The 22,983-nt window shown below is 41.7% G+C and overlaps 1 protein-coding gene across 2 annotated transcripts in view; it reads left to right on the forward strand.

Moving 5' to 3' along the window:
- Positions 1-1,054: 1,054 nt before the first annotated feature.
- The window catches only part of stk40 (serine/threonine kinase 40), a 71,418-nt gene continuing 49,489 nt past the window's right edge, over positions 1,055-22,983 (forward strand). The window contains exons 1-2 of one of the 2 annotated variants that reach the window (XM_052036499.1): positions 1,055-1,270; positions 20,246-20,372. In XM_052036499.1, the coding sequence (XP_051892459.1) occupies positions 20,261-20,372 (112 nt within the window). In that variant the 5' untranslated portion in view covers positions 1,055-1,270; positions 20,246-20,260. Of the gene's footprint in view, positions 1,271-2,439; positions 2,735-20,245; positions 20,373-22,983 lie in introns of those variants that run through there. The other variant, XM_052036498.1, reaches the window with a different exon arrangement.

Raw genomic sequence — 22,983 nt, forward strand, 5'->3', positions numbered from 1 at the left:
GAAAGGAGACAACAGAAACGACTCACCAGAGAGGTTCCAGCGATGAGGTATGTCAGTAATATGAACAGATTGGAAAAACTGGGATTATTCCCTTGGGGCAGAGAAGTCTGAAAGGAGATTTGACAGGGTTTGAGATTGTGAAGGGTTTCGACAAGTAAATAAAGCGAAGCTGTTTGAATTTCCAGATGACTCATCAGACAGACAGCATGAATTAAAGGTAACTAATCAAAAAACAGAAGTAGATGCAAGGAATATTGTATTCAAGCAGTGCGGTAACGATCTGGAATACACTGTCCGAATGGGTGGTGGAAGAAGCTTCAATAATGGCTTTCAAAAGGAATTGGTTATATATTCCGAAAGAGAATAAAATTACTAGTGATGGAACTAAACAGATTTTCTCTTGAAAAAATGTATAACCTTTCTTATGATTCTATGATTCAATTATTCTTGCTCACCTCCTGACTTCCATTGTCTTACCAATGCTTCCAGTTGATCACCCTTAAGTTTTGGAATTTCCTCCCTCATCCTCGCTGCCTTGCGACCTTTCCTTCCTCCTGTTGAAGGCCACCTTGCGGGCCAAACTTTTGGGCACTTGTCTCATCATCGTCTCATTTCACTCCTGTGAAATGCATGATACATTTCACTAAATTTGAGGCACTATAAAAATGCAGTCTTTAAGAAGAACGTAACAAAAGACAGGGATGCTTTTATTGCCATTCATATTTATCTCTGGACCTATCAGATCATACCTAATCTATATTTTAAAATGGGTTGGTACACATTCACAGCTCTACGCTAGTTTCTGGGCTTACTCACAGCCTGCATTACAGCACAAACAGGTTTCCTTTTTTAAACTATTTATCCAATGGTTATTTGATATACCTGCTTCGTGGGGGTGGGCAGGGGGTGTTGGTTATGATGATATGGCAGCTGACTGGATTGGTTAGCACTGTGCACCATTGCTGAGTTGCCCATTGGCTGACGGCGTTGGGTCTTTTGGTTGGCTGTGTGTCATCGGTGTGTGTGTGTGTGTGTGTGTGTGTGTGCGCGCTTTGCAACTGCAACTACCTGGACGAAGGGAGGAAATGTGAGCGAATTCTTTCGGCAGCACACACACACACACACACACACACACACCCCCAAGAAAAGGATCTGCGACCTTTTTAGCCTCAGCAGACTTTGAGGGATCAGTGACACCACTGAAAATGGAAATACTGTCAAATCTCTGTGTCTAGACTCGAGCAAGCGGAGCGAGAGAGGAGTTGCTGTGGTAGGTAGAACAAACTATTCACCTTTCATCGCTTTGTGTTGTGCGTGTGTGTGTGTGTGTGTGTGTGTGTGGGAGGGGGAATTTGACTGATCTGCAAATATCACCACCGGCTCAAATCGTGCAAGGTTATTTATAAAATACGAGACCTTTTGAGCTCTCAGCTGTTTTTGGAAAGAGTGACTTTTCCCCAATTCGGTGATCAATACCATGTTTTATCAACTCATATATAAACAAAGTTGCGATTACGTTTAAAAGTTTAAACGATTACATTTATCATGAAAACTGCAGCTTTTTAAAGGATTAAGACAGGAGTGGATCTGGAGAAAGGATTCTGAAATGGGCAGGGATGAACCCCACCTCCCTTGAAAATCATGTTTTCTGTTAAACAGAAGTTTTGAGAGATCTTCGCTATAACGTGGTAAAAGTGTTTTACAAAAAGTACAACGACCTCATTGTGACCGAATCATAATTTCATCGTAATTAAACCCCAATGACGCTTGCAAGGACGTACTAAACATTAAATCAACCTTGAAATGATACAGCGGAAAGATTAAGCTGAGGGTGCGGGTGTTCGGACACCCTGGTTAATATCCCCCCAAAACATTAAATATCGATTTTAAACGGAATTGCAGTAGTTCCAAATGTCTCCAGCCTTCCAAACTTATTTTAGTACAGAGTTACGAAATCTTAACTTGACATTAACTGTATCCATTGCACGGTTAAAGATGCTGATTCCCAGAATAAAAGGGTCAAATGCAGTCTCTATTCCAGGCCACAACTGTTAAATGGCATTCCTCGCTCACTGCTATAATAAGACAGCAAAAGGGGAGTCTGAGGAGAAATTTATAAACCCCTGAAACTCGATTCGACAAAATGCATCAATCAAAATTGCAAATTAATGTATTAAAATATCAATTTGCAAATAGAATGAGTAGATGCACGGTTTATTATAACTTGAATACTGCGCATTCAGTGATTTAAATGCACAGGGCATCTCCGCAGCGTGGAGACGTGCTTGGGGAGCAGCACATGTCCCTGTGGCAAGCAGAGACTTGTGATTGGGTCGGGTCACTGTCAATCTCTAGCGCAGACGGTCACGCCCCCTGGCCGTCGTTGGCGAATCAGAGGCGGGGTCTCCCGTGTCAATCAGGAGGCTGGAGGGGGCGGATTTTGCGGCTGGGTCGTGCGTCACTTCCGTTGTCAGGTCGGGGCTCCGGTGGTCGGCGAGGTTTTGACGGGATGGAGTCCGCTGCAGCCGCGCCGACCTTCGCCTCCTTCCGCGGGCAACGGGCCCCTTGCGGGCAGCGCCCGGCGTCGGCCGACTTCCCTGGGATATAATTGCAGAGCGTTCGGTGGGAGAGGCCTGACCGGCGGATCGGATCCACAGCTGCAGCCGCGGGGCCTGGAATGAGAGGCGGGGACCGGCGGTAGAGAGGGGGGGGGGCGCCGGCCTTGCCAGCCGAGGTGAGTCGGTCCCTCTGGTTCCACCCCCCCCCCCGGTGTCACTGGGCTGATCCCCCATCCCCGTGTCACTGGGCTGATCCCCCCCCCATCCCCGTGTCACTGGGCTGATCCCCCCCCCATCCCCGTGTCACTGGGCTGATCCCCCATCCCCGTGTCACTGGGCTGATCCCCCCCCCATCCCCGTGTCACTGGGCTGATCCCCCCCCCCATCCCCGTGTCACTGGGCTGATCCTCCCCCCCCCCATCCCCGTGTCACTGGGCTGATCCCCCCCCCCATCCCCGTGTCACTGGGCTGATCCCCCATCCCCGTGTCACTGGGCTGATCCCCCATCCCCGTGTCACTGGGCTGATCCCCCCCCCCCATCCCCGTGTCACTGGGCTGATCCCCCCCCCCCATCCCCGTGTCACTGGGCTGATCCCCCCCCCCCATCCCCGTGTCACTGGGCTGATCCCCCCCCCCCATCCCCGTGTCACTGGGCTGATCCCCCCCCCCATCCCCGTGTCACTGGGCTGATCCCCCCCCCCATCCCCGTGTCACTGGGCTGATCCCCCCCCCCCCATCCCCGTGTCACTGGGCTGATCCCCCCCCCCATCCCCGTGTCACTGGGCTGATCCCCCCCCCCCATCCCCGTGTCACTGGGCTGATCCCCCCCCCCCCATCCCCGTGTCACTGGGCTGATCCCCCCCCCCCATCCCCGTGTCACTGGGCTGATCCCCCCCCCCCATCCCCGTGTCACTGGGCTGATCCCCCCCCCCCATCCCCGTGTCACTGGGCTGATTCCCCCCCCCCCATCCCCGTGTCACTGGGCTGATCCCCCCCCCCCCCCCGTGTCACTGGGCTGATCCCCCCCCCCCCATCCCCGTGTCACTGGGCTGATCCCCCCCCCCCCATCCCCGTGTCACTGGGCTGATCCCCCCCCCCCCCCCCGTGTCACTGGGCTGATCCCCCCCCCCCCCCGTGTCACTGGGCTGATCCCCCCCCCCCCCCCCCCGTGTCACTGGGCTGAATTCAAAGCACTAGAACTCAAAGCAACACAAGCACTGGAGGAACTCAGCATGTCAGGCAGCATCTATGGTGGGAAGTGAACAGTCGTGATAAACAGATGGGGGTGGGGAGAGTGGGAATAGTGCCAGAAGCAATGTTGGCCAGGCAGTCAATAGTACCTTGAACTCAAAACCTGATTAATGAGATTGCTACCAGCTGAATGATAGTCACACTTAATAGAGAGAAGATGAAACAGAAAATAATCTTGGGCAAGTTTATGTATTAAATATTAATTTAATATTTCTACTGATTAACGTGAGTACCATATTGCCTTTCATGTGCTATTCATTGAAAAGCTGAGCTCCCAGTTCTTGCATATAGATGCATGTTCCTTAGAGTCAAGACTTCCACAGCTGATTACTGGCCATCCTTCGTTTGGTGGAGGTATATTAATGCACAAATTAAATGCATGCTTGATTCTTGAGCTTTGCATCAATTACTAGCTAGTCACCTCTGAGTCTAATGGTTCCATGTCCAGGTTCTCAAATTTGAGCATGTCTAGCTGATGTGTAGAACTGGGTTAATGGTGCAACGTAGGAGTTGTGCTTTTTCAGATGAGAAGTTAAATCGAGGCTCCATTGCACTTTCAGGTGAACATGAAAATCCTAGCGTCCTATTTAGAAGAAGAGCAGGGGATTATCTCCTGCATCAAGGCTATCATTTACCCTTTAATCAACTCCATGAAATATGTTATTTAGTCATTATTACATTGCTGTTTGTATGGGTTTGCTTTATGCTAATTAGGTGCCATCTTCCTGATGTTACGACTGTGACAACACTTCAAAAATATTTTGTTAGCAATAAAGTGCTTTGGAGTGTTTTGAAGGGAAGGTAAAAAATGTTGCATAATACTATTTATCTATTGCAAATGAAGGGGCCTGTTTCAGACCACTGACTTCTGGTCTATCCTTGCTACCCCATCAATAGTTGGAAGCAGAGAACTGAAAGGGACAGGCGAAATTTAAGTCCTCCGAACTCTGGTTCTGAGCTGTAGAAATAATATTGGAATATCTGGGTTTAACGGTAGAATCTGTAATTTATGTTTGAGCTTTCCTGTAATGAAAATTGGGTACATGGTTCTTTTGAGTTTTTCCTAATTATGGTATTACAGTTCTGTTTTTAGATTTTTTTCTTATAAAATAAAAAGGATTTTGTTGAGTGTGTCAGGATAAACATTTTTCACAAGTATACATGGTAGTATTTGGATTATCTGGGGAGTGTTACGCCACCTCAAATACTAACCACTTTGTATTAGTATTAGTTTCTATCTGTGGATTTAATGAGCTGATGCACAGTTTAATTTGGAAGAACAAGGAAGGAATGTCTGTTTACCTAGTGCATTTTATAACCTTGGAACGTTCTAAGTGGTTTATCCGTAGTTAAGTCAATTTGAAGTGTAGGTTTTGTGATGTTGAAAGTTGTAGGTATCCTAAATAATAACAGTATGAAAGAGAACATCTTAATTTTCACATGTACTTTAGTTTTCTAATTACCTTCAACTTTATGCTGATATGTAGTATGTCTTCAGCTTTCATCTGAGGTTTTATTTTTGAAATTAATTTAGATTTTAAACTTGGAATCTACATTGAGAATAAAGGCTATTTGGTCCATATGTGTATTTTATGCTCAAGAGCCTCCATTCAATCTATTTACTGCATCTTATCCTTGGTCATACATGGTATCTATAGTAATAGGCTCAAGCACAGTCTGCAAGTTCCGTATTTTTCCCAGCTGGGTAACGATCAAGTGGGTTTCTTAACTGGGAGAGTTAAGAAATTCCCATGTTTTGGCCACTTCTTGAGTGAGTACGAGGGGTTATAAATGCAACAATCTAAACCGACATATGAGCTTTTACTGAGTTGTGCTCTCTTTCCTGCTGAACGCATTAGTTTCAGGGAGCTCGAACTGGTGTAAAATTAGAGATTCTGTGCAAACAGGAGCAAAAGAGAAAGAATGTTGGAAGATGATAGCAGTAATCTTTTTTTTGTTCCATATGAAGCAACAATTCACTTAAACTTCTTGGAATTTAGTGTGTTGCTCACAATGTGCTCTCCACTAATTTGGAGAAACCCAAGCATGGATTCAGTGATTGCTTTGTTTCCTCTATTCATTCTGCCAGGCTGATCTTGAGCTTCTGCTCATCCGTCACTTCAATTCTTAATCTCCCACCCACTCCAACCTCTGACCAGTCCTTTCCATTTCTTCAGTGATGACCAACCTAAGCTCAAGCCGCGGCACCTTATCTTCCTTCTGGGCATTTTGCAGCCTGCTGGTCTCAATATTGCTCAATATTGAATTTAATAATTTCACATAACCATTTCTTTTTTTCTCTCCCAAGATGTCGCTTTACCTTTCTGTTTAAATTTGTTTCTTTTTGTGCCTCTTGTCTCCAACTACTGGTTTTTGGAGTAATTGTTATCAAAAACTTTAGGTTCTACACCCTATCACAGAAGTAATCTCTGTTCATCCTGCCCCTGCCCCCTCACCCCACCCCCCAATTTTCTCACTTTTGTAGTACTGATGAAGGGTACGTGAACTGAAATATTAACTGTTTCTCTCCCTATGGATGCTGCTGAATGTTTTTCTGTTTTTATTTGCAATCTTTTTTCATTTGATTAGAATGAAAACTTTCACATAGAGCCCTCTTTCAAATTACTTTTCCTGACTCCATGGAGCTTTGTGTTCTGTTTAGATTGTCCTTACTAAATTTTTAATCTTGTACTGCTTTCCATGATGTAGATAAAGTCAGTTCAGTGACTCATACCAGTTACCAAGGTGCTTATTGTTTAATTTTAAGGCTAATTAGGCCAGTCATTACAAATTTTATGTACAGATAACTGGATTGGAAGCTTATAACATCTGTGCCCCTGCTTTTGCAAATTCAGTTCTTGAATTGGAAGCTTCCTCCTGTTTCCTTGGATCACAGATTTAAAAATAGCTTTGTGTTAAAGTGACCCATCCCAAATCTGAAGAATTTACCTTGCTTTGTGATGTCCTGAATATTCCCTTTATATTTAATTGGGTGGGAGGCGAGTGGCAATTTTTGCCTGATGTAATTTCAAATTGTTACTTGGTGCTTTGTAGTGTAATCTTTGTTGCCTGATCTTAAGGTGGAATGACAAGGTAAATGTCGAGATATTTTCAGTAGTGGGAGAATCTTGAATAAGATAAGGGTCTGCGGTGCGTCCTCTTCGAGGAGAGGGTGGTGAATCTCTGGAATTCTCTGCTCCAGAGTTGTAGAAGCTAGATCACTGAAAGTATTTAATGTGGAGGTAGATAATTTTTTGAAAGATCAGTGGATTGAGGGTGGATTTGGTGATCTGGCACAGACGAAGAGCTAAGGCTTAGGACTGGTCAACCGTGATCATAACTGCTGCTCCTATCTTCTTATGCAAGCAGTTTCTTGCATTATTGATTGTTCCAGTAAGTTTACATTTTTGTTGTAGCACTTGGTAACTTATAGCACCTTTCATGATATCTGGAAGTCCCAAAATGATTTCCAGTCACTGATGTGCATCTGAAGAGTTCAGTCACATTGTGCAAATGAGAATATGATAATGACTAGGTAATCAGTTTTAGTGATAATACAAGGCCATCGGTCTGAAATGTCTCTTCATATGTTGCCTGTCCAGCTTTGTAGTTCTGTCATTTTGTTTTTATTTTAGATGTTGAGTATTGCAGTATTTTCCTTTTGGATAATCAGTGTTAATGATTTAAATACCATATAGACTGGGATACTGGTTACAACCCTTCTGCTGTCCTTGCTGTTAACTGAAAACATGGCTATTTCTGTGAGCCAACCAGGTTAAGTGATTAGAGCCACTTTTTTTTGCCAGCTTGCTATTTACTCTGTCATCAATGCTATCCTATTTGTACAGTCTGCTATTGATAATGAAGCTGTTGTAGAGAGGCAAAGTAAATGTACCTGAATCAGATGTGGCAGCAACTTGTCTGAAGGTTTGAACAACAGTACTCAGCATAGGTCTAACCTGGCAAGGTGGACGTGTCTGTGCTGCATGTATGGATATTCACAGTCTGTATAGTCAACCCAGGGTAACAAGGTCTTGGGCTCAATGAACAGTTTCTCTTGGCTCAGTACATCAGAACTATGCAATAGCAATAAGGTGAAAATTCTTGCAAGCAAATCACTAGGGTAATTCTTTCACTGTTTCCTCATATTGAACATGACGTGTTTGTTGCCTTTATCAGGCTATAGATGGCTTGCATATATAAAAAAAATTCAATTTTTAAGAGATGAGCTTTTGGGCAACCTATACCAGCTATGGTCAATAGGTATTGGTCAGAGGAAAATGAAGAAATAAATTTGTTAGATTTATTTCTTAAATTGCGATTTAAGTTAGTTGGGGGAAATAAACCCCAAAAAATTGCTGATGCTGGGTCTGAAATAAAAGAACTGTAATTGTTAGTCAATCCAGCCGTATCTGTGGAAAGAAAAGGTTATGATTTGGTCTGCAGGTCTTTCATAACAACTTGCTTTGAAAATACTCAAATTTACAATTTTCTCATATCATAATGAATTTTAAGTTATGTTCTGCTATTAAAGTAGCCTTTGGGAGCAGAGAAAATTAGTTCCTGCCAAAGCTCTGATTAATCTAGAATGATAGTCTATGGCATAATATTATAGCGACAGTTTTGAAAAGGTGGAAAATGTGAAATCAGATTCATTTAGCCATAAGGACAACAGACGATGTGTGGCTTTTGGCACCTTTTTTTAAATGGAATACCTTGGTACTGAAAATGGAAATACTGTGGTTATCTTGTTGATAAGCTTGTGAGCTCTTTATCTCTTGAAGTGTGTTGTTCTTGTTAAGATATGTGCTCTTCTGCCCCTCCCTCTCCTCCCCCAACATTTTAAGAACAATTGTGTATTAATGCCGGTTGAAAATAATGTACTTATCTCGAAGAGGAGATCAAAAATCTGCAGATGCTGGAAGTCTGAAATAAAGACAAAATACTGGAAATAATCAGCAGGTGAGGCAGCATCTGCGGGAAAAAGAAACCGAGCTAACATTTCAGGTTGAAAATCCTTTGTCAGTTCTAAAGTAGCTTTATTCAATCCACTGAGCTTCAAGGTGCTTTTAAATTGCAAGTTATACAGTTTTAAGGAGAGTTCCCATTTCACTGCTCATCTGTAGACATAAGCATTAGTTTTCTATGTTTGCATTGCAGAAACTAGCAGCTGGGATCCATTGAGAAAACATTCATTATTTCCTTTGCCACTAAAATCTGTGATTTATGCTGTGGAGTACAGCCAATAGAATGATAGGCTTGGCTTCACCTTTGGTGTAAAATGCCTGCAACTTTTACCACTATAGCTGGGGAAGCAGTCACAGTTCAATGTCAAGGTTAGCAAACCTTTCGCCAGCTTCAGTGTGGTGCTACCAGAAATGGATGTCTCAGGGCAGGAGTTTAGTTTGTGAGTGGCCACAGTTGTTCTGGTTAAGATACGTGTTCCTTTCTTCTGCCCTCCACCCCACTTCCCCAGCATTTTAAGAGTAATTATATATTAATAGCAGTTGAAAATGATGATGTACTTATCTCTAAAAGGAAATCAAAAATCTGCAGATGGGCTATTGATGTTCCATTTGTGACACAGGTGACCAAATTTACTCAGGCCTGTCCTCGAGTATTTGGGAATTGTCTAGATTTTTCTTGGAAGTTTAAAGTCCTGAGACTTCATTGCTTGAGTCAGTTACCAGTTTTTGCAGTGAAGTTTGCAGCTGGTCAACAATTATGCCATCGAGAGATGGTATTGCCATTAGTTTGTTGGAGTTGAAGTGTATTCCAGTGGGGGCTGTGGAATATCAGATGGCTACATGGGTTAGTGGATGCTTTACTGGCTGTCAGCCAGCAGTGTTCTCTAATGGAGGATGTTTCTCCTGCAGACATCAGGAGGATTGTGATGGGTCAGCACTAGAAGCCACTCGAGCTGTGATGGTCCCAATGCTTCAGGGATGCTCCTTGTGGTCTACTGCAGATAGGTGTTTACTGTGTTTGTGTGTAGCTCCTGAGGCAGATTGAGCAGCAGCACTCTGCTGTTAGGTGGACCAGGGCAAAATAAGCAGTGCATGATGTCCTTGCTCTGCTGCCCAAGGTGGTACCTGCCGGTTTCCATGCGAATGCTTTTGTTTTTCAATGTTCTGCAGGCATTGCAAGTGTCAAGAGTGATGCCAGGATATTTAGGTGTTGGATGATGGGTGCATGGCCAACCAACACAATGCTGTTCAGGTTGTTCAGATGGAAGGTGACATCAATTGTTTTGCTTGAGTTGCCAGTGTCCATTTTATGAAGTAGGTTTCGAGAGAGAATAGATCCTATGCATGTGTGTATTTGGAACTTAAGAAGCACTTTGAGATGCCACAAAGGATATTAATCAAAATTAGCGTATGGTATTGACAGTAATATACTGGCATGGATCAAGGATTCCTTAATCCATGAAAAGTAGGAATACAGTAAAACTCCATTAATCTGCCATGCTTGGGACTTCTGTGCTGGACTGGCAGAATTTCTAGACTATTGGATATGATTCCAATTAATACTCAAACATCCTTTTAATTCATTTTTTTAAACAATTGTATAATACCTTATTCAGTGAACCTAGTAAGTTTAAAGGGAGCATGGAAAACAGAAATATGTGAATTTCAAGGGAGTGTAGGAAACAGGCCCCTGGTGAGTTTAAAGGCAGTTCCAGAACCAGGTGCCAATGAACAAGACACCAAGCTATCGTGATTTCTGAACAATTGGATGGAGTTTTATTGTAAATGGGAAATTCAACAGTAGGAAGATGGCGCTGGAGCATGGCGACTCGTTGCAAGCTGCTCTCTGCAGATCTACTCATTACTTCCATTATGATTGTTCTACTCCCTTGTACTACCTCAATGCACTGTTGTAATGAAATGATCTGTATGGATGGTATGCAAAACAATGTTTTTCACTGTATGTGTGACAAAAATAAATCAATTTACCAACTTTTTTTGGGTTGGGTGGCTGTGACCTTTGGGATTGGTGCTGGGACTCCTGCTTTTCACAATCAATATTAATGATTTGGATGGAGGGATCATGTGTAATATATCCAAGATTTTGATGATGAAAAGCTGGTTGGCAGAGTGCACTGTGAGATTGGAGGGAGGCTTCAAGGGGATATAGAAAGGTTCAGTGAAAGTGCAAGGACATGGCAGATAAGAAAATAAAAACAAGAAATGGTAGCATATTTTTAATCTTGCATTCCATCTGCCATTGCTTTGTCCGTTCTCTTAAACTGTCCATATCTCTCCTGAAGCACCTCTTCATCCCACATTTCCGCTTAGTTTGGTATCATGAAATATAAAGTGGAAAAATGAGAGGCCATTCACTTTGGGAGATAAAAAGTGGATTTTTAAAAAAAATAGTGAGATATTGAAAGGTATTTCTTTTCTGTTTGATCAGGTGACCTTGTATACTTAACATTGAAAATTAGTATGCAAGTTCAGGAAACTATTTGGAAGGAAAGTAACATGTTGGCCTCAATTGCCAGTGGATTTGAGTACTAGCAAATAGGTGCCTTGCTCTATTTATGTAGGGGTTTGGTGAGAAAGCATCTGGAATATTGTGTACAGGTCTGGACTTCCTAGCTCAGGGAGGAGATACTTGTAAGTGCAGTGATGGTTCGCCATATTGATTCCTAGATTGGTGGGTTTGCCATAGGTAGAGATTAAGCAGATTGTATCTATATTCTCTAACATTTAGAAGACTGGGAGGTGAATTCATTGAAACGTACACTAATTCTTCAGGGGCTTGATAAGGTCACTGTTTAATTGGCTTCTTTTGGCTGGGTTGTCTAAAACCTGGTGTTGTGAAGCTGAAAAGAAATTTCTTCAACCAGAGGGTAGTGTAACTTTGGTAAACTCTTTCCAAAATGCTGTGGAGGCTTGGTTGCTGAGTATGTTCAACACAAAGATCAATAGACTTTTCAGATAATAAAGTGATTGAGAGATAAGGGGTTAGTAGAAGAAAGTGGTGCTCAGGTAAAAGATCAGCCATGATCGTATTGAATGACAGAGCAGGCATGAAGGGCTGGATGATCTACTCCAGCTTCTGCTGCTACATCCTTGTGTTCTGATTTTGCCGTCATTAGTAACAGACTTGCAACTATCAATACCTTGCCTTGGTGTTGTGCAGGCTTGGAAGGACAGACGTTCTGTGCTGCTGGGTATTTACAGTTTAAATATATGTAGTATGAATAGTTCACATCCCATGTTCAAATATTACTAAAATTTAGTGACACAATTAATGGTTGTGATTGGATTCCGTTGTTACCTCCTGAACAGCTGCACAATGTCTTTCAGAATAAAAAGTGATCACATAAACCTTAAGATATTTTGGCATATATAGTGGAATATAAATTGATGTTTTTCTCTATATATACAAATATAATTATAGTTATAAGTGAAAACTATAACTTTGCTTTTGTGAAGCTTTTGGATGGTTTTTGCCATTTCATGAGGGGAAAATAGTACCTTGCAGGACCTCAGCATGTTGTAAAGTGCTTCACTACCAAATTGGAAATAAAAGACTTGCCAGTAATTTAAAAGACTTGCCAGTAACTTGCATGTAGCAACGTTACACAAACAGCATCATGACAGTGTTCAGATAATTTTTGTGATGCATTGAGAAGTGTATACATTCCTGAAGAAGGGGAGAACCATCCTCCCTCCATCTTTTCAAAATAAGAGTGAGATTGACTAGATCTTGTCTGTTTAGGTCTTTGAACAAAAACAGGAGACCAGTTTTCTTTGGGGGTATTCATCTTCATATCTCCCTGTACCTTAAATCAGTACAAAGCAAACAGGAAAGGAAAAGGATGAATTAGTGGAAGTAAGTGTTTGTTTTCATTTTGGGTTTTCTCATTGAGTTGTAGTTGATGTAATTGAAAACTATTTGGAGCAGAAATTCATACTGTTGTTTGCACACAAGTATAGGCAACTCCAGCTGGGTTATCGCTTCAAATAACTTCCCTTCGACTAGTTTCAATCTTTCTTTTTTTTCACAATATTTCTATTTATTAGTGCATTTGTCAAAATACCTCATTCTGTTAATACTTGTTAATTACAGCAATAAATTATTAATATGAGCAGTTCCCTGTCTGACTCTGTAACATTGAATAATACATTGAGTTGGTCTTAATCACTTTCAGTTTCAGGAACAGTCTTTTGTTTATTTTGTGGGGGGTTGGGGGGGGGGAAGTTCTTCACATTTTCAAGTTGAAACATCATTTTAAAATAACATAAAGTGAATTGATATGTAACAATATACAGAGCTTGTAACAGTTCACAGCATTGGACTGTGGTTGGTAAGATTACTTGTCTTTCCACTTGAAAGTGCAGGTTTTAATTTGGTATAATTTTTTCACTTTATAATTTAATGGTGACTATTTTTGTGTGGGTTTGGAGGAGTTGATTAAAGTTTGGGTTTGAAGGAGTTGCCACATCCAGTGAGGTTTCAGGTAGAGTTGCTTTGTTTAAGATGCGGCTGCATGCTTGTTTGTGAATCTTGATTCTGGCCGCAGTAATTCGCAGCTATCTGATACTGCTCGGTTTATTGTGAACATGTGAATGAGCTCCAGAAGTAGATACTGACTACCCCAAGCTAACGCTCATCTTCAATTTTTTCAGTATTTTGTGGCTAATTAGGATTGTGTATACATTCCTTTGAAGATGATGGGCTGATCCACCCAACATTTACATACAGAGCACTCATCAATAGTTTGTTTTAAAACAAAATATTCCTGCAAATTTGGGATTGCTGGCAAGCCTATACTTGTTGCCTTGCGAAAGTGGACAAAACCTTTTTCATGATCTGCTGAGAAACTTATTGGGCAACTGGATCAGAATCAGATTTATTATCTCTGACTTGTGTGATGTGAAATTTGTTGTTTTATGGCAGCAGTACAGTGCAAAGAAATAGTTACTATAAACTATAAAAATAAATAGTCCAAATAAAAGGGAATAATGAGGTAGTGTTCATGGACCATTCAGTCATCTGATGGCAGAGGGGAAGGAGATGTTTCTGAATCGTTGAGTATGGGTCTTCAGGCTCCTGTACCACCTCCCCGAGTGTAATAATGTGAAGAGGGCATGTCCTGGATATTGAGGGTCCTTGGTAATGGATGCTGTGTTCCTGAGGTACCGTCTCCTGAAGATGTCCTCTGGTGGGGAGGGTTGTGCCTGTGATGGAGCTGGCTGAGTCTGTATAGAAATTGTACACATATAGAAATTTGTAAGTGTCTTCGGTGACATACCGAATCTCTTCAAACTCTTAATGAAGTAGAGCCATTGTCATGCCGCCTTCGTGATTGCATCAATGTGGTGTGGGGATGAAGTTGGGCAAGACCTGCACTAAATTACAGGTTTTGTTAACGGCAAGTTATTTTTCAGATTCTTGTTTTCATTTTCACCTTACAAATTACTGGTTTGATGGGTTATACTTCAGTGTGACTGCATGATGCTGATACTATATTTAGGGATACTTGAACGATGTGGGAAGGAGTTCCTCTTGCGTTATGTTAACATGTTTCAGGGCTATTGATAAACCATGCTCATATGTTAATAGTGCAGTTAACCAAATAAATGAAGATTACAGATTCAGTTCCTTGTTCAAGTTGATCACTACAGCTGTGGAGGTATTTTGGTTGTGCTCAGTGAATCCATTGCGTGGAAGTTGAGGAAAAACAGTGAAATGTCTTCATGGTGAATAGCCATTGATGCTTGCTTTCTGGACATGTATTGGAGGAATGGTCATCTGTGAAAGTTGCTGCACTTGATTATATATTCACACTAATGAAGCTAATCAAACTTCAAAGGAGACATGCCAAATTTCTTTAGCCTCCTGAGAAAGTAGAGGGGCTGGTGAGCTTTCTTAGCCATTGCATCTATGTGGTTGGACCAGGACAGGCTGCTGGTGATGTTCACTCCTAGGAACTTGAAGCTTTCAACACTCTCAACCTCAGCATCATTGCTGTAAACAGGAGTGAGTACACAGCCTCCCTTCCTGAAGTCAATGACGAGCTCTTTTGTTTTGCTGACGTTGAGGGAAAGGTTGTTGTCACGACACTGTTACTATGCTCTCTCTCTCCTTCCTGTACTCCAACTCATTGTTATTTAAGATTTGGCCCAGTATGGTGGTGTCATCTCCAAACTTGCAGATGGAATTAGAGCAGAATCTGGCTACACTGTTGTGAATGTATAGGGAGTAGAGTAGGGGGCTGAGGATGCAGCCCTGTGGGGCACCAATGTTGACAATAATTGTGGCAGAGGTGTTATTACCTATCGTTATTGCGGTCTGTTGGTCAGGAAGTCAAGGACCCAGTTGCAAAGGTCCCAGGTCTCGGAGTTTGGTGATGAGTTCGCTTGGAATTATAGTATTGAACGTGGAACTGCAGTCAATAAACAATAGTCTAACATTGGTGTCTTTACTGTCCAGATGCTCCAGAGATGAGTGTAGGGCCAGGGAGATGGTGTCCGCCATGGACCTGTTTTGGTGGTCAGTGAATTACAGTGAGTAGAGGTTGTCTGGGAGGCTGGAGTTGATGTGTGCCATGACCAGCATCTTGAAGCACTTGATGGTGGATGTCAGAGCCACCAGCTAGTAGTTATTAAGGTATATTATCTTATTTTTCTTAGGTATTCTACATCCTGAATGCCTCCTTGACTAACTAATTTATCTAACTAATGCATTCAGGGATCCTTGGACATGTACACGAAAGCCCCTATATTTCTCAGTAATTCCCACTCATGGTATATATACTGGCTTTATTTGCCCTCCCAAAATGCATCACCTCATTTTTTTTTAGGAATAAATTATCTCTGACAATTTTACCAGCTGGTCAGTGTTGTTCTGCAGCCAAAATCTATTCTCCTCACAATCAACAACACTGCCATTGGTAATGTCATCTGCAAATTGACAAATCATTCTTCATACATATCCAGATACAAGTGCATATCCAGATCATTGCTGTATATAACAAGGGTCTAAGCACTGATTTCTGCAGTACACCTTTGGTCACAGGTTTCTTATCACGGTCTGATTCCTATCACCTGACCTATTTCTGAACCAATTTGTCAAATTGCATGGGATTCAATGAGCTCTCTACATTTTGGACCAATCTCCCATGTGGGACCTTGTCAAAGACTTGACAGAAGTCCATTAATTACACTTTGCTCATTGACGCTCTTTTGTTACCTTTAGGGGAAAATTCAATTAAATTAATCTGATGTGATTTTCCCTTAACAAGGAAAACCTGATCTTTCCACTCATCTTCCTTTGCAGCCAGAACACCCTCCAGCAAGGTTTTAGGTCTGCCTCCATTTTCGCAATGTGAAATTTATGCAGAACTTTTTGTAAGCAGTGTCCGAAACCAGTGATCTGGGAAACTAAGTCATATGACGTGGCAGTAGGCCCTTGAGCCCACTGATTCTGCGCAGACCATCAAGCACACATTTATACCGATCCTACACTAATCATAATTCACCACATGTTCCCACCAACTCTCAGAACGTAATGTTCATATGCATATTAAGGCCAATGTGCAGTGGCCAATTAACCTACCAACCTGAATGTCTTTGGGAGGTGGGAGGAAATTGGAGCGCCTAGGGGAACCCCATGCAGTCACAGGGAGAATGTGCCAACTCTACACAAACAGCACTGGAAGTCTGGATTCAAACTGGGTTACTGGAGTTGAGGCAGCAGCTCTACTAGCCATGCTACTGTGCCACCCTCTTGTGGGAAAAAGTGTTGGTTTCTGTTGTTGGATCTGCCCTCTCAGTTCTGGAATGGTACTGGGGGCAGAGGTTTTATAGACTAAATAGGAGAAATAAGTTTCCCATATTAGAAAATACAGATTTGGTCAAAAGACCAGGCAACATGCAGAAAGGTATTCTGTTCTGAAGGAACTGTCTGAAAGATGAATTAATTAACTGTCGGAAGGGAATTGGGTTTTATTTTGAAGGAAAATTTAGAGTTTTGAGGCAAGCGCACCCTTTTACAATTTAAATTTTCCAGATGTATGTTTAGGGACTTTATTTACCAAAAAATTCTGTGTATTTTTTAAATTGCAAAAATGTGGGGGATGGACCCAAGCCTCAGTGGAGGCTGCAAAGTCAAAGACTCATGATAGAGTAGTTTCAATGGGCTCTTTCTGTGCTGTATTGATATTCCCTAATGCAATTTCTCCCCCACACAACACTTTTCAATTTTGGTTCATTTAATTTTCCATTATTTTTTGCTTTCATCTGTTTCAATAATGTTCATGTCTGGTTGATTTAAATATCTATTTGAACATTTCAGATTTACTATTTCCATTTGCTGTTTCCTAGCAGCTGGTCATACCTCCAATATCCATGCATGTGGTTTTCCATAATTGACTTGATGGGCATGTGATGGATGTCTGGATAGTTCAGCAGTATCTTGTCTTTGTGGCATAAGTCACCAGAATTCCTTACTATTTCTGATTTTTTAAAAATTCTGTGCAAGATCATTCATAATGGAAGTTTTTTTTGGGGGGGGGGGAAAGGCCATTTGGTTTGTTGTCACTGTGCTTGCCTTTGAAAGAGCAGTTCTGCTTGGTCCCAAGTCCCTTTTTATTTGCTACCTTGCGAGTTCCTCCTTGAGTACCTTCCCAACATGCTTTGAATATTATTTACAAAGTGAGCTTCCGTCAATTTTTTTTTATAAGTAAACTAATCCAGGTCCACGCAACTGACCTCTATTATAAAGCTAATGAAAACCCCAGAATGTGAAGACTTGCATCCCATAGTTTTAAGAGATGGCTATTCAAAGAATGGTTTTCTTCTTCTAAAACTGCGTAGTTCTGGTGTGGTTCATGCAGGCTGGAAGGTAGCAAAAATAATTGCACAATTTAAGAGGGAAAGGAGGAAACACAGAATTAAAGTCCAGTCAGCCTCATAGTCATAAAGTTCTTTGTTCTTTCGTAATTTGACCATAGTCCTGGCCCGGTACCTTGCCTCTGCCAATTTCCTTTGCCTGGTTTAACTTGTTCTCACACTGAATAACTTGTCCTTTAAATCCACTCACTTCCTTCAGATCAAAGGTGTAATTGTGGGAATCTGTGTGTCCAAGCTATTCCTGCCTTTTTTGTGAGATGTATGGCACATTCTTTGTTCTATTCCTGCACAGGCCCCCTTTCTCAACTCTTGCCAGTACATTGAATGTATCAGTGTTTCTTCCTGCTCTTGTAGAGAACTTAAAAAGTAATGTCATCTCTCTGCTGCCAGTTTTCATGCTACCCTCATTTTAATCTGGTCCATCACTGCTTCTTTCTCTCCCTTTCTTAACTTCCCTATCTCCATTTCAGGGGACAGGTTAGCAACCAGTGTCCACTGCAAACTCGCCTACTCTCACAACTACCTTGACTACACATCATCGCACCTTGCTTCTTGTAAAGGTTCCATTTCATTCTTCTATTTTCCCAGTCTCTGTTGTATCTGTTCTGATGTTGCCACTTTCCACACATGTTGCTGAAAAGTTTTTCCTCCACTGATTTCCCTTCCTCTATAGTTGATGGGGCCTCAATCATATCTATTCCATTTACTGTAGTTCTGCTCTCAACCCCCTCTCCTCCCATCACAATGATCGAATTTTCCCTTGTCCTTGTCTTCTGCTCCTTTAGCCTGCATTTTCTGGTTCACTTTTCTGTCTCCACTGATATTCATTTTTCTCAGGGCACCTTCCTATGTAATTGCAGGCCATGTAACCTTTTTAACACCACCTTTCCTATTGTCAAGGGACCCAAACCCTCATTCCAGGTGAATTAGCAATTTATTTGTACTTAATTTATCTGCTGCATTTGGTTCTCACAATGTGGAAGAAAACAAATGCAGATTGGGTGACCACTTCACAGAAGATCTCAATTCATTTTGCAAGTGAACCTGAGCTTGCAGATGGTTACCATTTTAATTCTTCATACCATCCCCACTAACTTCTATCTCTGGCCTCCTACAGTGTTCCAACAGAGCATAATTTATGCACATAGAGGAGTGCCTTATCTTCTGATTTGGCATATTACAGGCCTCTATTGAATTGGACGGTTTCAGATAATCAGCCATTCTCTTTCATCTCGCACTTCGGTTTTTTTGTCTCATTTTATAACTTGGAAAAGTTAGAAATGAAACAGGTTCTGAGTTCTGATGAAAGGTCATCATACTAAAATGTTGATTGTCTCCCCCACTCCACAAAGATGCTGTCAGACATTTCGATTTTTAACATGCTCTGTTTATGTAATTAGATGGGGGATATTTTAATTGAATGTAAGTTGTATTAATGTAAATCAAAAAAATTGCAGATTCTGGAAATTTGAAACAAAAGCAGAAAATGCCGGAAACACTCAGCTGGTCAGGCGGCAGAAAGGGAAATAGAGTTAACATTTCTGGTCAATGACGAAGGGTCTTCGACCTAAAACATTATGACCCTTCATCTTTGACCTGAAGTGTTAATTGTTCCTTTTGCCACAGATGCTTTCTGGCCCTTTGACTGTTTCCAGCATCTTCTGTTTTTTGTTACTGAACTGATATATCTTTAGTTTGTTGCCTTTCTTTGAAATATTGAAATGGCATCCACATTATAAGACTTGTTTCAGTTGAGCTTTCCCAAACTCTGAGCAGTTAGTAAAATGGTGGAAAGAATATCTTAATCCACCTCTAAGGAGTAGGTGGAAGAATTGCAGCGCTAAGTCGTTCTTCCTATCTTCCCTCCTACCTCCTTTTTGCCTTCAGCAGCCTCCTCATCCGCTGTCTCTCGAGTGCGCTCTACCACTGAACGAGAAAATACTCCTTCAGGAACTAGGACGTGCAAAAGCATGGCAAATATTTGATTGCTTACAGAGATGACCTTTTTTAAAACTACCATTTTCTTACCTAGGTTAATTATATGTTTATTATATTTTTACCTTTATGTAATGAGCTACCTGTTTATGAACAGTGAGGGGTGCAATGTAATTTCAGAAATTAATCTTGCATGTGAAAGGAAATCACTTTGGTATAAATGCATGTATGTAGTAGGGAAGCTGTTCAGTGGCAGCTTAGATTGAAAGCCAGAGTCTCCCTCCCACTTACTGTGACACAGAATTCATTCTCGGCCACTTTTTTAAAATTCTATGCAAAAAGCTTGGTGCACTTTAAAATTAAGGAGGTTCTATGCTGATTACTCACTTCTTGTTTTCCATAACTGGGAATTGTCGTTTGCATCATTCTCATAACCATAACTTCTCACACTGTCTCTACTTTTAGAAGCTGGTAAGTAACAGCACTCCTTTCTTGTGGGAAATAATGACACAATATCTATATTAACTCTTGTGTAGCTAAGCTGGTTAGTTGGAAGCACTTAAAATTGTTAATAATCAGCCTGTTGAATTAACCTGAGTGTAGTGGATGTTTACAACTGTTTGTTTTCTCCAGAATTGGAGGAGGAAGATGAAGAGGCGAGCGCTGGACAGAGGAGCCGGTGAATCCTCGGCACAATCCAAAGCTCTTTGTACAGGGATCTCTGGGAGCAACAGTAAAAGGGCTGGGCCATTCATCCTAGGTGAGTTTCTTCAGTTAGAAAACTTCATCGAAGAGGAAATGCTGTTTAGCCATTAAGTATTTTTCTCTGCCACTTCTCTCATTCTGAATTTGTACGTGGTTTAATTTAACTCTGTCTCTTATTTGTGCCTCCTCTGATTGAAGCAAGATGGTGGATGTTAGCAAAATCATTCAGTTATAGGTGTGTTTCGCCCAAATTTCACCTGTCATGTTCTCTTTTTGGAACTGGATTGCAATTAGGAATAAGATCTCACTTTTCCTGCTATTCAGTAGTTTATGGCACAGCAGATTTCATTCATAGCTTGATGCACTGAGACTAATTGTATTTTGGTAAGATCAGTTCAGTATTCAGGGAATTAAATCTGGGACCTTTGTTTCTGTGGCTGAGATCCCAAGTATTTTTGTCATTTGAGAAGCTAATTAACTAAAGAGGAGCAGATGCTGAGAAAATTGCCGATGATTTCTACCCTGACTGTTACCCAGAGGCTGTTGTGGAAAAAAATTTTGAAAGCCGTATGGTGAACATTATAACATCCTTTAAGTACCCACTCTCCAGTTTCTTGAGCAGAGGGCATTTGGGTAAGGTGCTTGTGGAATTTTATGTCTGCATAGATCATTTTCAGATAAGAAGGGGAAACTGCTTCAGCTGGATGTTCTTTCCAAAGTGATGGATTTAGTAAACACAAAAGATGTGACTCATCAGAGTGGTTAATCAGTGATGGCTGGATCTAGCATGTGAGTGCTAAAGCCAAGACTGAAGTATTTGTATCCATTTTCAGCCAGAAGTGCCAAGTGTATGATTCATCTTGCCTTCCTCCTGAGATTCCCATCATCACAAAAGCCAGTTTGCAGCCAGTTCAATTCTATCTATATTATAGCAAGAAATAACAGGTACCACTGGTTCAGCAAAGGATATGGGACCAAGCAACATTCCAGCGTTGTTTTGAATACTTGTTTTCAGACAAGCGCTGCCTCCTGCCAGGCAACTCCAGTGCATTTACAGCACTGGCACCCACCCAGTATGGAAGAATGCCCAGATGTGTCTTGGCTGCAAAAGGAAGTCCAAAGCCAATCTTGTAAATGAACATCTTAATCATCAGCAAAGTGATGGAAGCAGTTGTTTGATACTGTTAGCAAGTGGGACTAAATCGCTTGATAATTTGCTGAGTTTGGGTTTCATCAGGACCACTTAGTTCCAGACTTCATTGCAGCTTGGGTCCAAACATTGATGAAGTCTCGATTCCAGAATTGAGATGAGAGTTATTGTCCTTGATACTGAAACATCAGACGAAGTGTGGCATCAAGGATCTAGTCAGTGGAAATTGAGGAAAAAAAAGCCCCATTCCTGAAATTGTACTTAAAAAGGGAGGATTAAGATGTTGGTGGTGTAGGTCAATTATCCCATCCTCAAGACATCATTGCAGATTCCTCAGGGCATAGTCTTGGCCACAGCTATCTTCAACTACATCATCAATGACCTTCCTTCCATTGTAAAGTAAGAAGTGGAGATGTTGACAAAAGATTCAGTTCCATGTGGAACTCCTCAGATGTGCTTGCCTACTTGTAGGTAGATCTAGATTGCATTCAAGCGTGGATTGACGTAACAAGTCACATTCCATTATGCAAGTCTCAGGCAATGATTATCTCAAAAACTATTTAACCTTGCCATTCAAAGGTATTACCTGGCCTAGGGTCACAATTGACCAGAAGCTCATTGGGACATGCACATAAGTATTATTGTTAATATTAGGTCAGGAGTTGAGTAACATTGAAATATTTACCAAGCCCACAGCATGGCAAGTGACTCGTGTCTTAACATCATAAACCTTACCACCATCTACAAATCACTGGGCAGGAGTGTGAATACAATCTAGAGAAGCAAAGGACTGCAGATGCTGGAATCTAGGTGAAAAACACGATAATGCTGGGGGAACTCAGCAGGCCAGGCAGCATCCCTGGAGAAAAGCAGGCAGTCAACATTTTGGGTCAGGACCCTTAAGAAGGGTCCTGATTCCTCCAGCATCATAGTGTTTTTACTTCCTCGGATGAGTGCAGCTCTGACAACACAAAAACAGCTTGATGCCTTCCAGGAGCAAGCAGCATGCTTGATTGATACCCCATTGCTCATCCTAAAGGGCAGGCATGGTAGTATAGTGGTTAGCGTAACGGTATTACAGCGCCAGTGACCCAGGTTCAATTCCTACCGCTGTCTGTAAGGAGTTTGTACGTTGTCCCTGTGACTGCGTGTGTTTCCTCCAGGTGCTCCAGTTTCCTCCCACATTCCAAAGACGTATGGGTTAGGAAGTTGTGGGCATGCTATGTTGGCGCAGGAAGCATGACGACATTTGCGGGCTGCCCCCTGAACATTCTACGCAAAGATGCATTTCACTGTGCTTTGATGTACTTGTGACTAATAAGAAATCTTGTCTTATCTTAAACATTTATTGACCACCAGCAGGGCACAGGAACTGCAATGTGTGACATCTGCAAAATATACAGCAATTATTCATCAAGGCTACTCTGACGGTAATTCCTAAGCCCACAGCCTGGAGTAGAAAGGAGAACAAAGAATGCAGATTAATGGAAATACTGCCACTTGTTCACCTCCAGTA

Source organism: Pristis pectinata, chromosome 22 (assembly GCF_009764475.1).
Source record: "Pristis pectinata isolate sPriPec2 chromosome 22, sPriPec2.1.pri, whole genome shotgun sequence".
In the NCBI taxonomy this organism is placed as follows: domain Eukaryota; kingdom Metazoa; phylum Chordata; class Chondrichthyes; order Rhinopristiformes; family Pristidae; genus Pristis; species Pristis pectinata.